The following is a 20,000-nucleotide window of genomic DNA, read 5'->3' on the forward strand; positions in this document are numbered from 1 at the left end:
GGTGGATTTTGTGTAGTGGGATCAAGCATGTCAGGAATTCGTGTGAGCTTCAGCGTTTCCTGTGCATCTGAGTCAGAGCAGGTCAGAACATTGTTAACAGCAGCGGAATACTGGATCAGAACCTGGAAACACAGATAGCAGCAGGCTCCATGGTGGGCGGACTGGGCCCTGAACTAGGAGAAAACTCTGCTCACAGCAACAGAACACTGGACCAGAACCAAGAACCACAGATAACATGTCGAGGCGAGAACAGATCCGGTCCGATTCACGTCGAGTTTTGTTTCTTTTCTCTGTAGTCCAAATGTGAGATTGATAAGGAACACAAAACTAACATTGGTGTTTACACTGGGGCAGCCATGGAAAGGAATGGCCTTGATAGGAGACGGGGGAGAGGACGGAGAGAATGAAACAATGATGAAAGGCTGAAAGGGAAAACATCTAAAAGACTAATTGATAAAGACAAGCCTTACAAACAAGAAAAGTATGAGTCACACAAAGTGTCCAGTGCAGAGGACACAAGACATGATAGAGAGAGAGAGAGGGAAATAAACAAAGAAAGGTGGAGAGGGAAAGGGAGAGAGAGAAAAAGAGAGAGCGAAAGGGGGTAAGAGTAAGAGGGCTGGAGAGGGTGCGAGCATGAGAAAGAGAGAGAGACTGAAAGGTGGAAAGAGAGAAATATAGAACTGAAGAGGGAGATAGGAAAAGGAAAGGAGAGGGTGAGAAAAATGGAGAGAGCAGGAGAGAGAGAAGAAGGTATAGAGCAGGAGAGAGGGCTGAAGAGAGAGAGAGCTGGATAGAGAGCAGGAGAGAGAGAGAGGTAGAGAGCTGGAGAGAGAGAGAGATAGAGAGAGCAGGAAAGAGAGAGGTAGAGAGCTGGAGAAAGGGAGAACAGGAGAGGGAGAGAGCTGGAGAAAGGGAGAATAGGAGAGGAAGAGAGATGGAGAGAGAGTTCGAGAGGGAGAGAGAGGTAGAGAGAGAGAGAGGGGTGAGGAGTGCCCATGTTGTCTCACTGACAGCAGCAGGCTGTTGACGGAGGCGGTCCCGCGGTCGACACTCCTGAGCACGTCTCCAGTGTGGCGGTCCAGGTGCCAGCGCAGAGACAGGCTGTGCAGGTGGGAGAAGAGACGCAGCTGCACCTGCAGAGAGGTGTGCTGCTGCACCCGCGTCCACACGAACGAGCGCACGTTATTCACAAAGCCTGACGTACCTGCAGCACACACACACACACACACACACACACTCGTTATTCACAAAGTCTGACGTACCTGCAGCACACACACACGCACACACACAAACACACACACACACGCACAGACACAAACACAAACACACACACATACACATGCACACACACACACACACACACACACACACACACACACACACACACACACACACACACACACACACACACACACACACACACGCACACGCACACGCACATGCGCACACACGAAAATCAGAGCAAAGTCTTGTATAAAGACTACTTCAGTATATGTTTTAACAACAGTATGGCCCGGTCAAACAATGTAATAATTTATGATTGGACAATAGGCCTTCCATGAAGGGCGGGGGGTATCACTCGGACTCTTCACCGCTAGTAATCACTCCTCATGTCTCACTTCTCATGTCTCACTCCTCGTGTCTCACTGCTTGAGTGTCTTGAGGAGGAAGCACGTGCCTTTCGAGAAACTATGTAAAGCACTTAAGTCAATCATCACTTCTTTTTCAATGCTACAGTAAGTCCTAAATAGTGCCAGATTTGACTGGACTTAAGGTACTTTGTGTTGTTGAACTAACATGAGTGATACCTATGGGTAATGATGAGTGATGTTAGTGGGTGTTAACACATCTTTAGAGTGGCTGAGTGTGTGTATGTGTGTGTGTGTGTGTGTGTGTGTGTGTGTGTGTGTGTGGGGGGGGGGGTTCTCTTTGTGTATAGTCTATGCATGTTTGTGCCAGGACAAGTGTGTGAGTATCTGTTGTGTGCAGTGTGTTCTATTCGAGTGTGTGTGTGCAGTCTATGCTTTATGAGAGTGTGAACACCGGTGTGTGTGGTGTGTGGTGTGTTATCCACCTGCTCCACTGCCCTGCAGGAACTTGAGGAGAACGTAGATGCAAACGGTGAAGGCTAGAGCTCCCCAGGCCTCCTTCTCAGACAGCTCATTAACTAGGGAGAAACACACACACACACACACACACACACACACCCCGTGTAAACATACAGTCATATACAACACATGTACATACAAACCCCCATAAACACATGCTTGCAAACATACCCAAGATGTTCACAAACCCAACCGAAACACAAACGTCATGCAAATAGCACACGTACACTAACTTTCTCTCTAACACACAAACACACAACTTTTTCCTTGACATACAGACACAGCCCTTCCACAAACGTGTTCACAAACCCGCCAGAAAAACATACACACATACAAACGCGCACAAACACTTGCCCGATCACTTTCTCTCAGATACACACACACCCACACCACTTTCTCTCTGACATACAGATTCAGGCCTCCCACACATACACACACACACACACACACACACACACACACACACACTGAGATATCCCACACAAACACACACACACGTTGAGGCGTCCCTCCCACTGAGAAAAATACAAACTATTAGGTCTCATGCTGTGCTAACACCACAATAAAAATGTCCCTTTTCAAACCACAGGCAAACACACATTCTCACACAAGACCACAAGTGTTTTCCAAAAACAAGATCTGAAAAAGGTCGGTGCAGTTCTGAGGCAATCCTAAGGAGTGACATCAGCTTTCTGAAGAGCCCTCTCTTAAACACACACACACTTTTCTGACTGCATGCATCCTATTAACACACACACATGCACTCAACATTTCTGCATGCGTGTGCATAGACATACAAGGCTTCCATGCTGTTGGATATACTGAGTCATAATCCTAAACACACACACACACACGCACACACACGTGCACGCACACACACCTGTCTATGCTTCATATGTTAACATGATGCTTTGTACTGAGTCATGTCATTCACATGAAGCACACACTGCCCTGCTACATGAGCATGACACTTGACACATCACAAACGCACGGACACGCCAGCATATAGACACCAATATGTACACAGACATACAGAGACCCAGACACAGACAAAGACACAGACAATCACTGATACCCTGATAGAATAGATTCACATCCAGTCTCATTCACACTTAAACACACACACAGCAGCACAACTCAAAACCTGATAGACTAGTCCCTGCCTGTGGAAATGACATAACCTCAGGTGGGAGAAGAGATCTGGGTCCCAGGAACACAGAGAAGTCAGTGAATGGAGGCTATGGGTACGGCATTCACATTCAGTCTCATTCACACACACACACACACACACACACACACACAAGGCTTTTCTGATGGTAAATTACACAATCGAGACTTGTGTAGTCAACTGGAACAGGGGGCGGCATAGTCACAGAATAGGCTTTATAGAACATACTCGATTGTGCACAAACACAGACACACACCGAAATGTTTATTGACAAAAGGAACAGCCCTAAACTGACTTACACACACACACACACACACACACACACACACACACACACACACACACACACACACACACACACACACACACACACACACACACACACACACACACACACACACACAAATAAATGCATACCACATATTCACAAGCTTCAGTGGAGGGAATAGTCTGAGCTGCAAAACACACACACACACACACACACACACACATACATTTATATATACAAACACACACACACACACACATATATACAAACACACACACATACACATTTATATATACAAACAAACACACGCACACACAAGCACATACATTTATAAATACTAAGGCTGGGCAACGATTACAATTTTTAATCGCGATTAATCGCATTATTTCCCTGATTAATCGCGATTAATCGCATTTTTATACGCAAATCCCAAAAATGAATAAAAAAATAGTAGTGTATAGCGATATATTAAATGTACTGCCATATGAACTAAAGTGCCATTACATTGGTTGTGCAAACAAACACTTAACATCAGCATTTTTATATAGTAGCAGTTAAATAAAATTAATAATTTGTGTTAATTTCAACTTAAACAATTGTATCAAACACAAAACTAAAGCTTATTGCCACTGCATTAATGTTAGAGTGTGGTGAAGCACCAAAAATGTGATTACATTTACGTAAACCAGAAACATAGAAGGAAGTTAGCCAAGGTGTATTTAATTGTAAAGACATTTTTTATTTTCTAACATAGCTCTTCCCTTTGTAAAGTCCTACAGAAGGCTATGAACAAGATTGACAGTTCAATCAGATTAACTCAACCAACAGCAAACTCGGTAACCACAATTACCTAGGAGTTAAAGTGCATTCTATCAATGAAAAGTGGGCGCTGCATTCACATGCTTTGACTGTAATGAAAACTGAGGAGAGACATTATGCTGAAACGTGCGCGGGACACTTTATGGTGGAATGTGCCCAATAAAGTCGCCACCCTTAGCATAGATAGTGTACGAAATATGATCGCTGCTGCAAGACAACTGCCTTTTGATCATGTCTCCTGCTTTGCGCACAGTCTCCAGCGTTCTGTCACAGTATCTCTGCATAACAGTGCGTTTGACAATGTCCTGGCCAAGTGCAGAAAGGTTGTGGGGCACTTAACGCCCGACTCACATTGTTGCGTTGGAAGGCGTTGATGCGTCAGGGTTAACGCATCCCCATTCACTTTGCATGGGGTGACGTCATCCTTTGCCGAACTGAATTGTGGCTCCGTTTGATTCGCGTGCGTTGCATTTCATGCTTTGCTTGCGGCAAGAGTTGAAGAAGGTTGAACTTTCCGAGAGGCAATGCATGCGTCAGCCAATCATATTGCCTTTCATGCATAACTGACAGCACAGGCGCTAGCCAATCATATCCCGTATATGCTCACGTCTACAGAGCGGCAAACTCAAAAAAAAAAAAAGATGGCTGCCAAACTCCGTAGATTGTCGTATTTGTACCTACAAGTTGGTTGTTTGACTTTTTTTTGGTTAGATTTTTTAAAAGTTACAGAGAAATAGACACTGTACAATGTAAAAACCCCTTTATTGTAACTGAAAAATACGTATCATAGGATTTGCGAGGTCTCTGAGCACCCTGGTTAATGATAGCATGCTACTACTGAAAGGGGAAAAGCTTGCTAGTGACTTGATTGGTTTGATGACCTGTCAATCACACTATAACGTATCCGGTATCAACAGAACAACATGCGCCAGACTCCTCCTCTGCCTTCCGTTGGATCAACGCATTCCAACGCAACAATGCGAGTCGGGCGTTAAACACAGTCCAGCAGGTGCAGCAGAATTAGAGCAACAACAAGTTGCACATGGACAGAAGAAGCAGTCGCTTATGCAAGACGTTCAAACCAGATGAAATTCTACCCTGGACATGATAAAGAGCATCCGCAGAAACGAACCGCCACTTTTGCAGTCCTCTCCTCTTCATACAACTCGTGTATTCTCCGTGTGATGGTGACCGTCTTTAAGAACTTTAAATCGAAAACGCCCATGTAAAATCTCCGTACCCGTGTCCATGTTCTTCTTCTTCTTCTATGGAGTTTTACGGCAGCTGGCATACCGTCTCCATGTTTGTTTAACCATACCGTGCGTTCCGAAGAGAGCTCTCTTGACTCCTCCTCTTGACTCCTCGACTCCTCGACTCCTCGATGCCCAGTCAGTGACGAGAGATCAAGAGACCGTTAATTTTCAACATTCGGGACACTCTAATCAGAGAGGATGTGGCATCATCACGCTGTGTGTACGTATCTGCTCGCACTAGCGCGCTCTGTCAGACTGCAGTATGTGGTGCCGTCACTCTCTATAATTGTCGGCGTTAAATGATTGATGGATTAACGCAAGATTAACGCGTTAACTTGCCCAGCCCTAATAAATACATACACAAACACACACACACACACACACACGCACACACACGCACACACACACACACACACACACGCACATACATTTATATGTACAAACAAACATACACACACACATACATTTATATATACACAAACACACACGCACATACATTAAAGAAAGAAAAACCCAGAATGGTCACTGAAATAACTTGAAACTGACAAAGGTAATATTTAATAAAAATGTACTGAAAATGAACTTATCAAAAACTAATGAAACTGGCCTGGACAAAAATGATGGTACCCTTAACTTAAAATTTGTTGCACAACCTTTCGAGGCAATCAGTGCAATCAATCGATTTCTGTAACTCTCAATGAGACTTCTGCACCTGTCAACAGTTATTTTGGCCCACTCCTTGTGAGCAAACTGCTCCTGCTGTCTCAGGTTTGAAGGGTGCCATCTCCAGACTGCATGTTTCAGCTCCATCCACAGATGTTCAGTAGGATTTTGATCAGGGCTCATAGAAGCCACTTCAAAATAGTTCAATGGTTTGCTCTTAAACATTTTTGGGTGTTTTAGCTGTGTGTTTTGGGTCATTATCCTGTTAAAGGACCCATGACCTGCGACTGAGACCAAGCTTTCTGACATTGGGCAGCACATTTCGCACCAAAATGCCTTGATAGTCTTGAAATTTCATTGGACCCTGCACAGATTCAAAACACCCTGTGCCAGATGCAGCAAAGCAGACTTAGAACAGAGCCTGTTCCATGTTTCGCAGTAGGTACAGTGTCCTTTTCTTTGTATGCTTAATTTTTGCGTCTCTAAACATAGAGCTGATGTGACTTGCCATAAAACTCCACATTTGTCTCATCTGTCCAAAGGACAATCTCCCAGAGGCCCTGTAGCTTGTCAATATGCATTTTGGCAAATTCCAGTCTCGCTTTTTTGTTATTTGCTTTCAACAGTGAAGTCCTCCTCGTTCAACTTCGGCTCAAACAGCGACGGATGGTGCAATCTGACACTGATGTACCTTGACCTTGTAGTTCACCTCTTATCTCTTTAGAAAGTAGTTCTGGGCTCTTTGGTTTCGATTGGTATTATCAGTCTTTTCAATTTGTCATCAAATTTCTTCTGGCAGCCACGTCCAGGGAGGTTGGCTACAGTCCCCTGGACCTTAAACTTCTGAATAATACGTTCTACTGTAGTTTCAAGCTGCTTGGAGATGGTCTTATATACCTTTGACATGCTTGTCTACGATTTTCTTTCTAATCTCCAACAACTATCTCCTTAGCTTTCTGTGGTCCATGTTTAGCATAGCATGGTGCTACCAAACAGCACAGTGACTACTTTTCACCCTTTAAATAGGCAGACTGACTGATAACAGCTTTGAAGACACCTGTAATGCTAATTAGAGGCACAACTTAGTTTAACATGTCCCTATGGTCAAATTATTTTCAATCTTTTCTAGGGGTACCATCCTTTTTGTCCAGGCCAGTTTTATTCATTTTTCAATTCAAAAGTTAATTTTCAGTACATTTTTATTTATTATTACCTTTGTCAGTTTCAAGTTATTTCAGTGTGTGTTTTTCTTTCTTTAACGGAAGGGTACCAACTATTTTTCTCCACGTCTGTATGTATACAAACACACACACACACCTACATTTATTTATACAAACACACCTACATTAATGTATACAAACACACACGCACATGCATTGATGTATATAAATACACACACGCACATACATTTATGTAAACAAACGCACAAACGTACATGCATCTATGTATACAAAACACACACACGCACATACATTTATGTATACAAAACACCTACACATATCAAAAGATGCACACACACGCAAAGAAATGCATGTACGAGTGTTTACACACACACACAAACAGTTGTTCTGATGGGAAATAGCCAGACTGATCCATGTGAAGTCAGCTGGAGCTGAGGGGATACAGCAGACAGGATCTTCCAGGGAACAGGCCACTGGGTCAGGAGTGAGAGGGGCTTAAGACCAGCACACACACAGACACACCTTTGGTCACTCACATACACACCCAGACAGATTCACTAAGATTTACATTCGCTAAGATTTACATTTGTTCGTTCTCCCCCTCCTACACACACACACACAGACACACACAGACACACACTCACACTCACACACACACACACACAGGTTCACACACAGGTTCACACACAGGTTCACAGACATTCGCCTTCTCTCATGCATTCACACATTCTTATATTCATCTACATTCAGCTACTCTCTCTCTATGTCTCTCTCTCTTTCTCACTCACACACACACACACACACACACACACACACACACACACACACATACTTACATTCATGGCCTTTCTGATTGAGCGATTAGACTCACACAAAGAAGAATGGAGGAGGAGGCGGAAGAGATTGAGAAAGCGAGCGAGCGAGGGAGCAAAACAATGCAAGGAAATGCGCCGCAGAAAGAGAAGCGTAAAAGCTGAAAAAGAGAGGGAGGGAGAGCAGAAGAGAGAGGGAAAGAGAGAGGGAGGTAGAGCAGCCGAGAGAGTGAAAGAGAGAGCAAGAGAGAGACGAATGAATCTGTGAGAGCTAAACTCTTCTTTCTCTTTCCCGAGAGAAAAGCGGGAGGCGAGAGACTTGTCTGCTTTTTGGCCTCGGCAGCAGCGGGGTCTGGCGGACCCGGGGACAAAAAGTCCCTTGTACCGGTGTGTTAACGCCGCTAAAAGCCCTTAAAGCCCCCTAATCATGACTGGCAGGGGGGGGACCTCCCCTCTGCCACCCCGCACCCCACCCCCTCCCCGCACACACACACACACACACATACCGACTCACACACATCCCCTCACAAAACCCTGCTTTTGGGCCTGGGCAGCTTTCATGTGGTTCCAGTGAGGCCAAAGACTCTCAGAGCCCAAAGGAGCAGGGGCAGACGTCATCCAAACACAGTTCCCACTACACACGCACACACACACAAGCGTATCCACACACACACGCGCATACACACAAATGCACGCACGCACGCACACACACTCACCCATACACGCACGCACGCATACACACATGCATGCAAGCGCACACACGTACATGCACATACGCATGCACATACACTCGTGCACACAGACAAATACATACATATTAATAACTCACTCATTCACACATGCTTATAAAAACTACACAATATTCCCACACATGGCCACAAGCCTTCACAACTCATTCACTCTTTCAAGCACACGGTAACAAAGATCAAAATATGCCATTCAAATATATGAACAGATGAAATTAGCCACAGAGTCAAAACCCATTCACATATCAAAAGCAGACATGCGCGCACACACACACACACACACACACACACACACACACACACACACACTCTCTTCAGGTTTTTGAACAGCTGAGAGAGAATATAAATGCAGAACCTTCAGAGAGATAGAGTGAGAGAGAGAGAGATAGAGTGAGAGAGAGAGCGAGGGCGAGAGAGAGAGGGAGAGACAGAGAGAGAGAGCGGTAGTGAGAGAGGAGAGAGGGGATTTAGGGATGGCCAACTTACCAGCCGCCCTACCAAGATATGGTCCTTCATATACCGCTCACACACACACAGACAGACAGACAGACAGACAGACAGACAGACAGACAGACAGACAGACAGACAGACAGACACACACACACACATCCTGCCTGCACCCACAGCTGAACACAAACCCCAGCCTCATCAACACGCTTCACACATCCAATCATGTCAGTATCATGGCCGTCATTCTTTGCTTCATTGGATTTAAAGATGGCCACCTTGGCCTGCCCTACAGAGAAACTGGCCATCATGTAATGCTTATGCCCATCCAGCCTGTACTCACCACTTAACACAAACACCAGCTTGAATAACATAAACCCCAGCTTCATCAATATAAATAAAGTTTGACATATTTAGGTTAAGTGTCACTAACCTCCCCTTTGTGAAAGCAAACCTAGATAGCTACTGACTCTCAAATGGGTTCAGACCTGAGCCAGCAAGAGACCATTCAGCAAACTGCGTCTCTCAGAGCGATAGACACAAGAGCAGCATATGAAAGTATAGCACATTTAGGCTCGCCCAATGATCTCTCTTTGTGAAAGTGAGCCGCTGATATCCACTGATTCTCAAATGGATCCAGGCTAGCTTTAGCATCCGGTCCTGACCCGGTGAGTTGCCATTCTGTGAAAGCTGCCATCTTAGTCAGTGGCTTGATGTAAGGCCACCATTTCCTGCTTTCTTGCCTTCACACACTTCTGGGTGTTTCATTTCTAACTGGCCTAAGGCATCGCTATCTCTGTTAATAACTTTTTTATGACATGCATTACAGGCCATAACAATGGTTTTTTTTTTTTTTTTTTTTTACTTATTTGAAAGCTGTTCCCTGAGCTATTGGAAAGATTTAAGGCCTCTCTTTCCTGCTGTCTTACCTTCACCATCACACATCTGAGTGTTTCATTTCCAACAGGCCTCATGAATTGTTATCTCAATTAATCACCCTAGTATGGCATGTATTACTGCCTGTTATAATGTTAATAACATTCAAATAAACAACCAACTGCAGCAACTCATTTACTGTTCACATATGACTTTCCTAATCATTTCCTTCCTGCTTTTACACATTTGAACAAAAGCATTTTCCAAAACCGACATGCAATCTTTCCGATCTCACTGCGCACTGTAGTAATGGGTCTCAGGCCTAGATCTCCCAAAGCAGAGCATAAACTGTAAACCCAGCATGGTGGATTTATTTAACTGTACTGACACCTGCTGTTCATTTGCGGTAGTGCAACAGGAGAAAGGTAACTGTGCACCACTCAGATCAATGTATCTCTGTCTGGAGGGGTATGTGATCTTCTCTGCACTAGCTTCTCCTCATGGTTCACAAGCTGTCTGTCTGTCAAGCTGTCTGTCTGTCAAGCTGTCTGTCTGCTGCACTATTCTAGCCAATCAACAACACTGCTACCGGACTACTGAAGAGATACACTGGGTGTTTCTGATTGGCTGTTGAGTTCCAATATCAACTTATAAGTATTTTTCACCAGGATGAAGGACTGCAACTTTAAACAAGTTAATATTGTTCAATCCAATGACGGCTCATGTGACCTCGTAAATACCAATGGATGTGGGGGGGACCCCAGATCAATGATAGAACCCCTCCAGATACCCATGGATGTTGGGGGGGACCCCAGATCAATGCTAGAACCACTCCAGATACCCTTGGATGTTGGGGGGGACCCCAGATCAATGCTAGAACCACTCCAGATACCCATGGATGTTGGGGGGACCCAAGATTGATGCCAGAACCACCCGAGATTCAGTCAACAACTCACCAGTAAATCAGTTATCCGTTAACAAGCAGCTGGGAGAATGCAGAGAGAATCTGTCAACTACACCAACAATGGTTGGTTAACGATCTGAGAACAACTTCTTTACATCCATATTTGACCTTGACTGTGTAAATAGTGCCACTATAACATGAAATTTAATATACTTCTGCAATATGTATCTGTTGGCACACATTGTGTACAGAGTTACAAAGTTGTCCTGAAAAAAAAAACTTTTACTACCTCTTAAACAAATTGATCCACAACAATTACACATGGTAATTGCTAACTTATTGCACCCACATTATTCGTTTGTAAAATATGGGATGTTGTGATTTATAGCATGTTTTGTATGGTTGGTGTTTTTACCTATCTTTTTGTTATAGATGGGCACTAGAACATTGAGGAACCGTTCTAGACCCAGTAGGCCCAGGCAGAGGAGAACAAGAACCTGGAGTTTGGTTCTTCCTTTGGGCCACAGGAACGGGACCAGCAGACACACCTTGCGCCTGAAGCCTTGCCACGTGGAGGCGGGGCCATCCTTCTCTCCGCCCTCATGACGCTTATCACTGGTCTTGGGCTCATGAAGAGGAACACAAATGACCAAAATAAAAACACACACCACAAAGACGTTGTAACATTTATAAAGGATGATTACGGGCCTATTATGTTTTGAATAATGGCCACAAAACAGATAAGTAAGTTTAACTCAAAGTTTGTCTCAGCGAATTTAGAAGGTTTAACTGGCAAGGTTAACTGTCCTATTATTATGTGGGTATATTTCACATCAGCATAGCAGTGAACACATAATTGTCTTACCTCAACTGTTAATGAGAACGCCTCTGGATTAACGTTTCCCTTAGTTGAACGTTTGCTTGCCATTTCTACTTTTGGCCGTAAACTATTCAATGAACAATGAAGTTTAGCTCTATTGCTAGCCTACTCATGCGGTTCCTCCAGACAGCTAACTAGTTGGCTTTTGTAACGAGTGGACCCTTTGTGATTGAAACCACCAGTGTCAGCATTTAAAAGGTGCTACAACATTGCCGCTGCTTCAGAAATAGCCCTACACATAAACCGCCGTTGTAGAGAGGCAAATGTTTCTGTAAAGTGACGTGAAAGCTATTTGGCTGCCAAATTTAGAAGATAATTTGATCTGCCAGAGCTATTCCACAAGTTTGTTTAGTTTTTCGGTAGGGAAGTCAGGCTGCTCGAGCGCCCCGCCGCCACATCTCCCTCCTCACGTGACCGATATTTGGCAGGCTTTCATGTGAGCCCGTCGCGAGCCCCTGCCATGCACTGTTGGCAGACGGAGGGCCTCCCGTGTGCTTCCTATTTTGAGAATTGTGTTTGTGAAGGCCCGTGAATAATCACTGCTGTCGTCCTTTCTCTACAGTCGCCTGAGCAAAAACGTCTGCTTTCAATTCTGCTAGTTTGACGACATCATGCATGTTCATCCATTGGACATGAACCAACATGAAAGTCATCTCATGATTTCACAGTCAAATAAACGTAATGGTTAAATCGAGACGGCACTAGAAACAACCACGCTGGCTTTTTACGGTCTACTCATGGAAACAACCACGCTGGTTTTATGCTGTACTGTTGCTGAACAGCATAGTTGAACAGAGCTCGCCATCGTGAGGAAATACACTGATATTGCAAGACTGAAATGAAGAACCACACAGCCTATAGGTTACAAGGGGGCATTCTGGGTCCGTGTATGATTCGTTCATTTGTATTTCGATTCAGAACCAAATGACAAAAAAACGAAAAACGTCTTGTTATTTGATTGTTTGTTTCTCAAAAGCAAACAAAAAATGAATAACGACTTATTTTTTGAACATTCAATGTCATGCTGAGGTCAAAAAATTAAACCTGTTCAAAACGATCAACACTGGTTTTGATTTCTATTATTTAATATGTCTGTTTTATATGCACCGGATGTTATTTCTGCACACGTACGCGGCAAGACAGTCGGGTATGCACCATGGCTGCTTTAGAGACCCACGCAGACTTGATAAAAGAATTGTTTGAATCAGGCAAGACTCACGCTGAGATTTCAAACGCGCTGCAACAAATAGGTGCTGAAAGATGCTCTGAAATGAGTGTCCGACGGTTTTGCACCAATCACAACCTCAAGCGTAAAAGGCACGTTACTGACATGGAGTTGGAGAGAGCTGTAACGGGCTCTATATTGGAGGTATAGGCCTTATGTTTATTTATACGTTACGTATACTACCTTTACCATGTTACATGTCATCTGCCTGTCTTTCAGAAATGATAGACCTAATGTAATTTTTTTTTATTATTATTATCAGACGGCCACATCGTATGGTCGTAAATTTATGACCGGGTACCTGGCTACACAGGGAGTGCGTGCAGCTGAGTGTCGAGTCGGAAATGTGTTGAGGGAAGCTCACCGGCCGTACCATGAATTACGGCAACAGGTAGGCCAATTAGGCCTGATCAGATGGGGTTGTCACCCGTTTTAGTATTAATGTTTGTAAGCTTGCATGTTGACAAAAGTTTATATCTTTGTAGGGTGCTCGAAATATAAATCCAGTCCCATACCACGCCGCATACATGGGCCATAAATTGCATATGGACCAGAACGAAAAGTTGGTTATGTTTGGCGTGATGCACGTTCTGGCCGTGGATGGCTTCAGCAGTAAAGTTGTCGCTCACTGCAGCATGCCAATCAAAAACAACCTTGTTATATACGAGGAAGTTTACAAGTAAGACCATCTGAACACACACACCCACACAGGGTATTAGGCCTAGCATACGCCCACATTGTATAGCCTATTAACCTTCCATGTGTTTACTGTTTACATCCAGATCTGCCGTGGCAAACAATGGAATGTGGGATCAAGTCAGGGTTGACCATGGCAGGGAATTCTACCTAACCCTTTACATGCAGGAGAAGCTGTCAGGACACAGGCACAATCGTAGCAGGCCACCATACCTCCAGACCACATCTACACTGGTGGACTAGACTTAGACATTTCACATCACGAATGTACACACATCATACATCACCTGAAAGATTCTGGCTACTTTATTGACCCACATGTTTTCCTCTTTCACAATGATTTTTTTACTCCCACGCCTCAAGACATACGTATTGCGTCACATGGAATCTATTTGCAACCTGCTTCCGGGTCGTGAATGGCACGTTATTTAAAAAACAAAAAGAAAAGCAAGCAAAACAAAATGCGCCAAGACTGTTTTTCAAATATATATATATATTTTTAAAACGAGTATGAAATGAAAAATGAAAAAACAAGTCGTTATTAGTTTTTTGTTCACCGTTAAAAAACAAATGAAGAGATAACAAGTCGTTTTTTCATGTTTGGTTTTTTAGTTCTTAATTGAAATGAAAATGAACGAATCATACACGGACCATTCTGCTCAGTTTCATGTTTGTTTTTCCTGTTTGAATTCTAGTACTACAGGCGAGCACATAAAAAAGAAATAAACATAAACAATAAACATAAAATGCACAAAAACAAAAGAAGTTGTGTTGATAGAGATCGGTATGCAAAGAGATCTGTGACACATTCATGGTGATATGTCTACAAAGCATCACAACTGCATATCTACCGTCTGTGTTTTTATTTCCATATATATATATACTGTATATATAAACATAAATGCGGACCTGGTGATTCACTCTGATAATCAGAATCAGAATGTCTGGGCTCACAGTCGGTGAGTCAATAAGAATTGCATGCATTTCCAAAAAAGGTTGTTATTTACCATAAATCCTTGATAGGCAACTCATCAAGTTCAAATTACAGCATTGTTGCACACACACACATTCACTCACTCACTCTCTCACACACACACACACACCCACTTACACACACCAGCATATAGACACCAATATGTACACAGACATATAGACACACACACATGCCAGCAAATAGACACCAATATGTACACACACACACACACGCACACACACACACACACACACACACACATTCGGAATCAGAATGTCTGGGCTCTCAGTCAGAGGTGGTGTGTTTTGTGCTTTTGTGGGCTCTTGGTGCTTTCCCAAAGAATGGCCTGACACACTAAAGGCACACCACACTGCGACACATCATTAGTTTTAGCTTACTGTTTACTATGATTACAATACATTACATGGAATTATGGTTTTTAGCGTTAGTGTTTGTGAAAGTAGTAGGTGGCTGATAGTAGTAGGCTAGAGATAGCAGCGCACTTTACGGCATATATTACACAACACTATTAAGATGGTGACAAAAGTATTGCTGTCGCTGATGTTTTCCTTGCAATATTCAGCTATCATCTTTATTGAGTGGTATTCAGGTTTGAGTTCCCAAGAGACTTGTGGTTCTGGATTTGTGAAAGCCCCTGAACACTGGCATTACGTAATCCACACATTAGACCTGTCTGATCCAGGGGAAGGATTCAGTCTAGCCTCCAAACAGCTTGCTACCGAAATGGAGATTATCTATCCAAAACAAATTCTTGCTTTAGGACTAGGCCTAATCCCCTTTCCCAGGAAGTCATCACTCAGGTGGATACCTAGCTGTCTTATCTCTCTCTCTTTCTCTCTCTGTCTCTCTCTCTCTCTCTCACACTCTCTATCTCTTTCTCTCTCACTCTCTCTCTCACTCTCTCTCTCTCTCGCTCTCTCTCTCACTCTCTCTATCTCTATCTCTCTCTCTCTCTCGGATCTGTCTATTCCAGACCCTCTCTGTTCATCCATTTTTCTTTTGTCTTTCTCTCCAGGTCCCACTCTCTTTTCTTTCTATCTCCTCATCTCTCTCTCTCTTTACAGAAGAATAGACCAGCTGGACTAATGGCCCAGACTGCTTTCACCTGTCTGCTTCTTCTAAGGTCAGCGCAAACCATACACAAAGGGGATTAAACAGACCAAAAGTGTAATTAACTTTTCATTTAGGAAGTGCCTCTTGACAAAAGATCACTATCACACGTGGAGACCGAGTCTGAACCGCAAAGCCTGACAGTGGAAATTAAAAAGGTCCAAGGCTTAAAAAACCTGGAATCCTGGCTTAGTGATAATGTCCTTCTGCCTCTGGGTTTGACTAGTTAGGAATTACTCCTGCCCCCCACCACCCACCCCGCCTCCCTGCCATTCTCTCACTTCTTTATCCCTTTCTCTCTCTTCTCCATTCCTCGCTCTCTCTTCTCTATCCCATTTCTCTCACTTCTTTATCCCTTTCTCTCTCTTCTCTATTCCTTGCTCTCTCTTCTCTATCCCTTTTCTCTCGCTTCTCTAACCCCTTCTCTCTCTTTTCTATCCCTTTCTCTCTCTTCTCTCTTATTCCTCCTCTCTTCTCTATCTCTTTCTCTCTCTTCTCTATCCCTTTCTCTCACTTCTCTTTCCCTTTCTCTCTCTTCTCTCTCTCTTTCTCTCTCCTCTCTATCTCTTTCTCTCCTTGCCCTGATTCATCAGGGTTTTGTTGATTAAGGTAAGACTGCACCGATAGAAAAGGATGCCATGGTATAAGTATGCTCAACTTTTAGTGAATACTGTCACTGGATGGCCAGTATGAGACACAAAGCACAAAAGCAAACAGACCAATGGGAACGCAGGCATGTTTTTGAGAACACTGAAGACTGAAACGTTATGAAAGGTGGAGGAAACTACTATTCTTTACGGAACGGTTCTGCATGGTTCTGCATTTCTAGCATAATAACAATAGTGATACATTGAAACTACTTGAAGGCTTGAAGAACTTTTCCCAAATAATGACATCTGGTTAGTGATTTTTATCTGTGACACCTGTAACCTACGAGGGCCACCTAAAATGGAGTCGTCACCATCACCAGTATTTCCCATTGACAGAGAAACAGAGATTACTGTGTTTGGTGGCAAAGTGAAGAGAGTTAGCATCAGTAGACACCTCGACTCAGGGCTCGGGACTCTAAAAAACAAAGACAGAGTCCGAAATATCTGTGTTGTCATAGACTCAGATTTCCCTTTCACCAGCCATATCAAGGCAATCACCAAAACAGCCTTCTGTCATCTTAAAAATATTGGCTGAATCAAGAATTTGGTGTCCCAGAAAGACCAAGACAAGCTAATTCATCCTATTATTTCCAGTAGAGTGGACTCCTGTAATGGGCTCTTAACCAGTCTGCCCCAAAAGTCCATTAAACAGCTGCAGCTCATTCAGAATGCTGCTGTTAGAGTTTTATCCATTTATGCAGGCCAAGAAAACAGAGCTCATTAGTCCAGTTCTGGGGTGAATGGTTATAAACTCTTAGATCTGTGGGATCAGGACAGCTAGTAGGGCCCAGAGTCATCTCTGACACTTTTAAAGTGTATTAGTCGAGTAGGGCTCTTAGATCCGTGGGCCCAGGTCTGCTAGTAGAGCCCAGAGTCCAAACTAAACAGCTGTTATGCTGCATCCAACTGGAAAAAACTACCAGAAGATCTTAGGTGTGCCCTAAATGTAGCTATTTATAAAATCCAGGTTTAAAACATTTCCCTTTTCATGTGACTATGATTGAGCTGTAAAGCTTGCCCTCTATTCTTACCGTGCATTACTTGTAATCATATCACTTACCAATGGACCAATGCTTTGAATGATGTTCACACACACACACACACACGCACACACACACACACACACACACACACACACACACACACACACACACACACACACACACACACACACACACACACACACACACACACACACACACACACACACACACACACACACACACACACACACACACACACACACACACACACACACACACACACACACACACACACACACACACACACACACACACACACACACACACACACACACACACACATACACACACACACACACACACAAACACACACACAAGCTAGCATTTGACACCAATATGTATACAGACACACACACACAAACACACACTATTAATATAAAAAGGGAGTGGGTGGACAGGCTCATTGTATTGTGGTGTGTGAAAGGTCTGCAGTAATCCTGGTGAATGATGAACCAAGAGGAGCTATCTTCCAGAGGGATCCTTCTGCACAAAGACCTGTTTAAACCCCCAACTCTCTCCTTCTCTTTCTCTTTAAACCCTCTCACTCTCTCTTTCTCTTCCATTCCTTTCTGTTCTTCACTAAATCCAGCTTTCTGCCATGAAGTTGGGATGTGTCTGCCTTAGTCAATGAGGTACATAAAAATTATGTGTTTGTGTGTATATCTATTGGTAAGGTCATGTCAACTATGCATTTATATATGTGTATGTGTATGTTAGTGTCCGTGTGTGTGTTGGCACGTATATGTGTGTCGTTGTGTGTGTGTGTGTGTGTGGGCAAGCGTGTGTGGGCGTGTGTGTAGGCAAATGTGTGTGCACATGTGTGTGTGTGTGTGTGTGTGCATGAGTGTGTGTGTGTCCATGAGAAGAAAATCTTATCACCTTTTGCCGACAATACCCCTTCGGTTTCAATGCACGGGCCGGTACAGGGATCCGTCTCTCTGTCTGTCTGCTTTGTGTGTGTGGTAATGGCCACGTCTGGCCGTCAGCGGGTCATTGTGACGGGCCTTTGTCCAGCGGAGCGAGGGAACGCTGTCCGTCACGCCGCTCATTTCTATCCTCCTTTTGTAAAGTGCGCGCCGCTTATTGCCGCCCCCAGGGGGACACAGACACAGGCTTTGCTGGTTCCACTCTTTCCCCGATCCCCCTCCAATCCCTCCGCCCCCCCTCCCCCCGTTCCACCCCATCTTCTTTGTAAATCCATCTCAACCAGGAAAATGCAATTTGTGAAAATGAGAGAGTGCAGAAGAAGAAGAGAAAGCAAGGGGGAAAAAAATCAATCTAAGCCATGGGTGAATGGACCGTGGTGACAAAATGAACTGTGCCATTTTGGGGATGGGGGGGTGTGTGGGGAGGCATAGCAGAGGGGAGGGGATGATTGGTATCTTTGATTCCGCACAGGCACAAAAGCAGAACGCAGTTTAGTCGATCTCAATCAAGTGCTCGATTCAGAAAATAATGTATCTCTCTCCACGTCACATCTGTATTCACACTGCAGGGAGGGTCGTTGGTTTACAGAAGCACACACACACACACACACACACACACACACACACACACACACACACACACACACACAATCTACATTCATGACGATTTATACAAAAGCATCTCAAACTATTATCACCCAGGACTTAGATTGATTTTTTTCGTCAAGTATGGGCATTTCTGGCAAGGTGCACTCCTGGTTTGAATCGTACCTCACTTGGTGCTCATTCAAAGTGTCATGGCAAGGTCATCTGTCTATACCTCACCGCCTCACCACTGGGGTGCCCCAAGGTTCAGTGATGGGACCACTTCTCTTTGCCATTTACACTACCTCGCTGGGCCCTATCATCCGCTCGCATGGTTTTTTCTATCACTGTTATGCCGATGATACTCAACTGGTTCTGTCTTTCCCTCCTGAGGACAACACTGTTGCACGGAGCTCGGACTGTCTTACTGATATATCCACATGAAAAACCACCACCTTCAGCTGAACCTGGCCAAAACAGAACTGATGGTCTTCCCAGCCAAACAGGTCATCCACCACAACATCAACATCAATATTGACTATTTATCTCTTGTTCCATCCAAAATAGCAAGAAACTTCGCTGTCAATATTGATGACCAACTGACCTTCACAGCCCACATAGCCTCTGTCTCCAGGTCATGCCG

General features: G+C 44.0%; 1 protein-coding gene across 1 annotated transcript in view; it reads right to left on the reverse strand.

The window, feature by feature from the left end:
* abcb6b (ATP binding cassette subfamily B member 6 (LAN blood group) b) overlaps positions 1 to 20,000 on the reverse strand; it is a gene marked incomplete at both ends in the record, with an annotated part of 83,034 nt that overhangs the window by 53,444 nt on the left and 9,590 nt on the right. The window contains 3 exons of the mRNA XM_080839772.1: positions 1,015 to 1,207; positions 2,078 to 2,170; positions 11,664 to 11,874. Of these exons, the coding sequence (XP_080695898.1) occupies positions 1,015 to 1,207; positions 2,078 to 2,170; positions 11,664 to 11,874 (497 nt within the window). The remainder of the gene's footprint in view (positions 1 to 1,014; positions 1,208 to 2,077; positions 2,171 to 11,663; positions 11,875 to 20,000) is intronic.

This window comes from Sprattus sprattus (assembly GCF_963457725.1).
Source record: "Sprattus sprattus genome assembly, chromosome: 5".
NCBI lineage: Eukaryota > Metazoa > Chordata > Actinopteri > Clupeiformes > Clupeidae > Sprattus > Sprattus sprattus.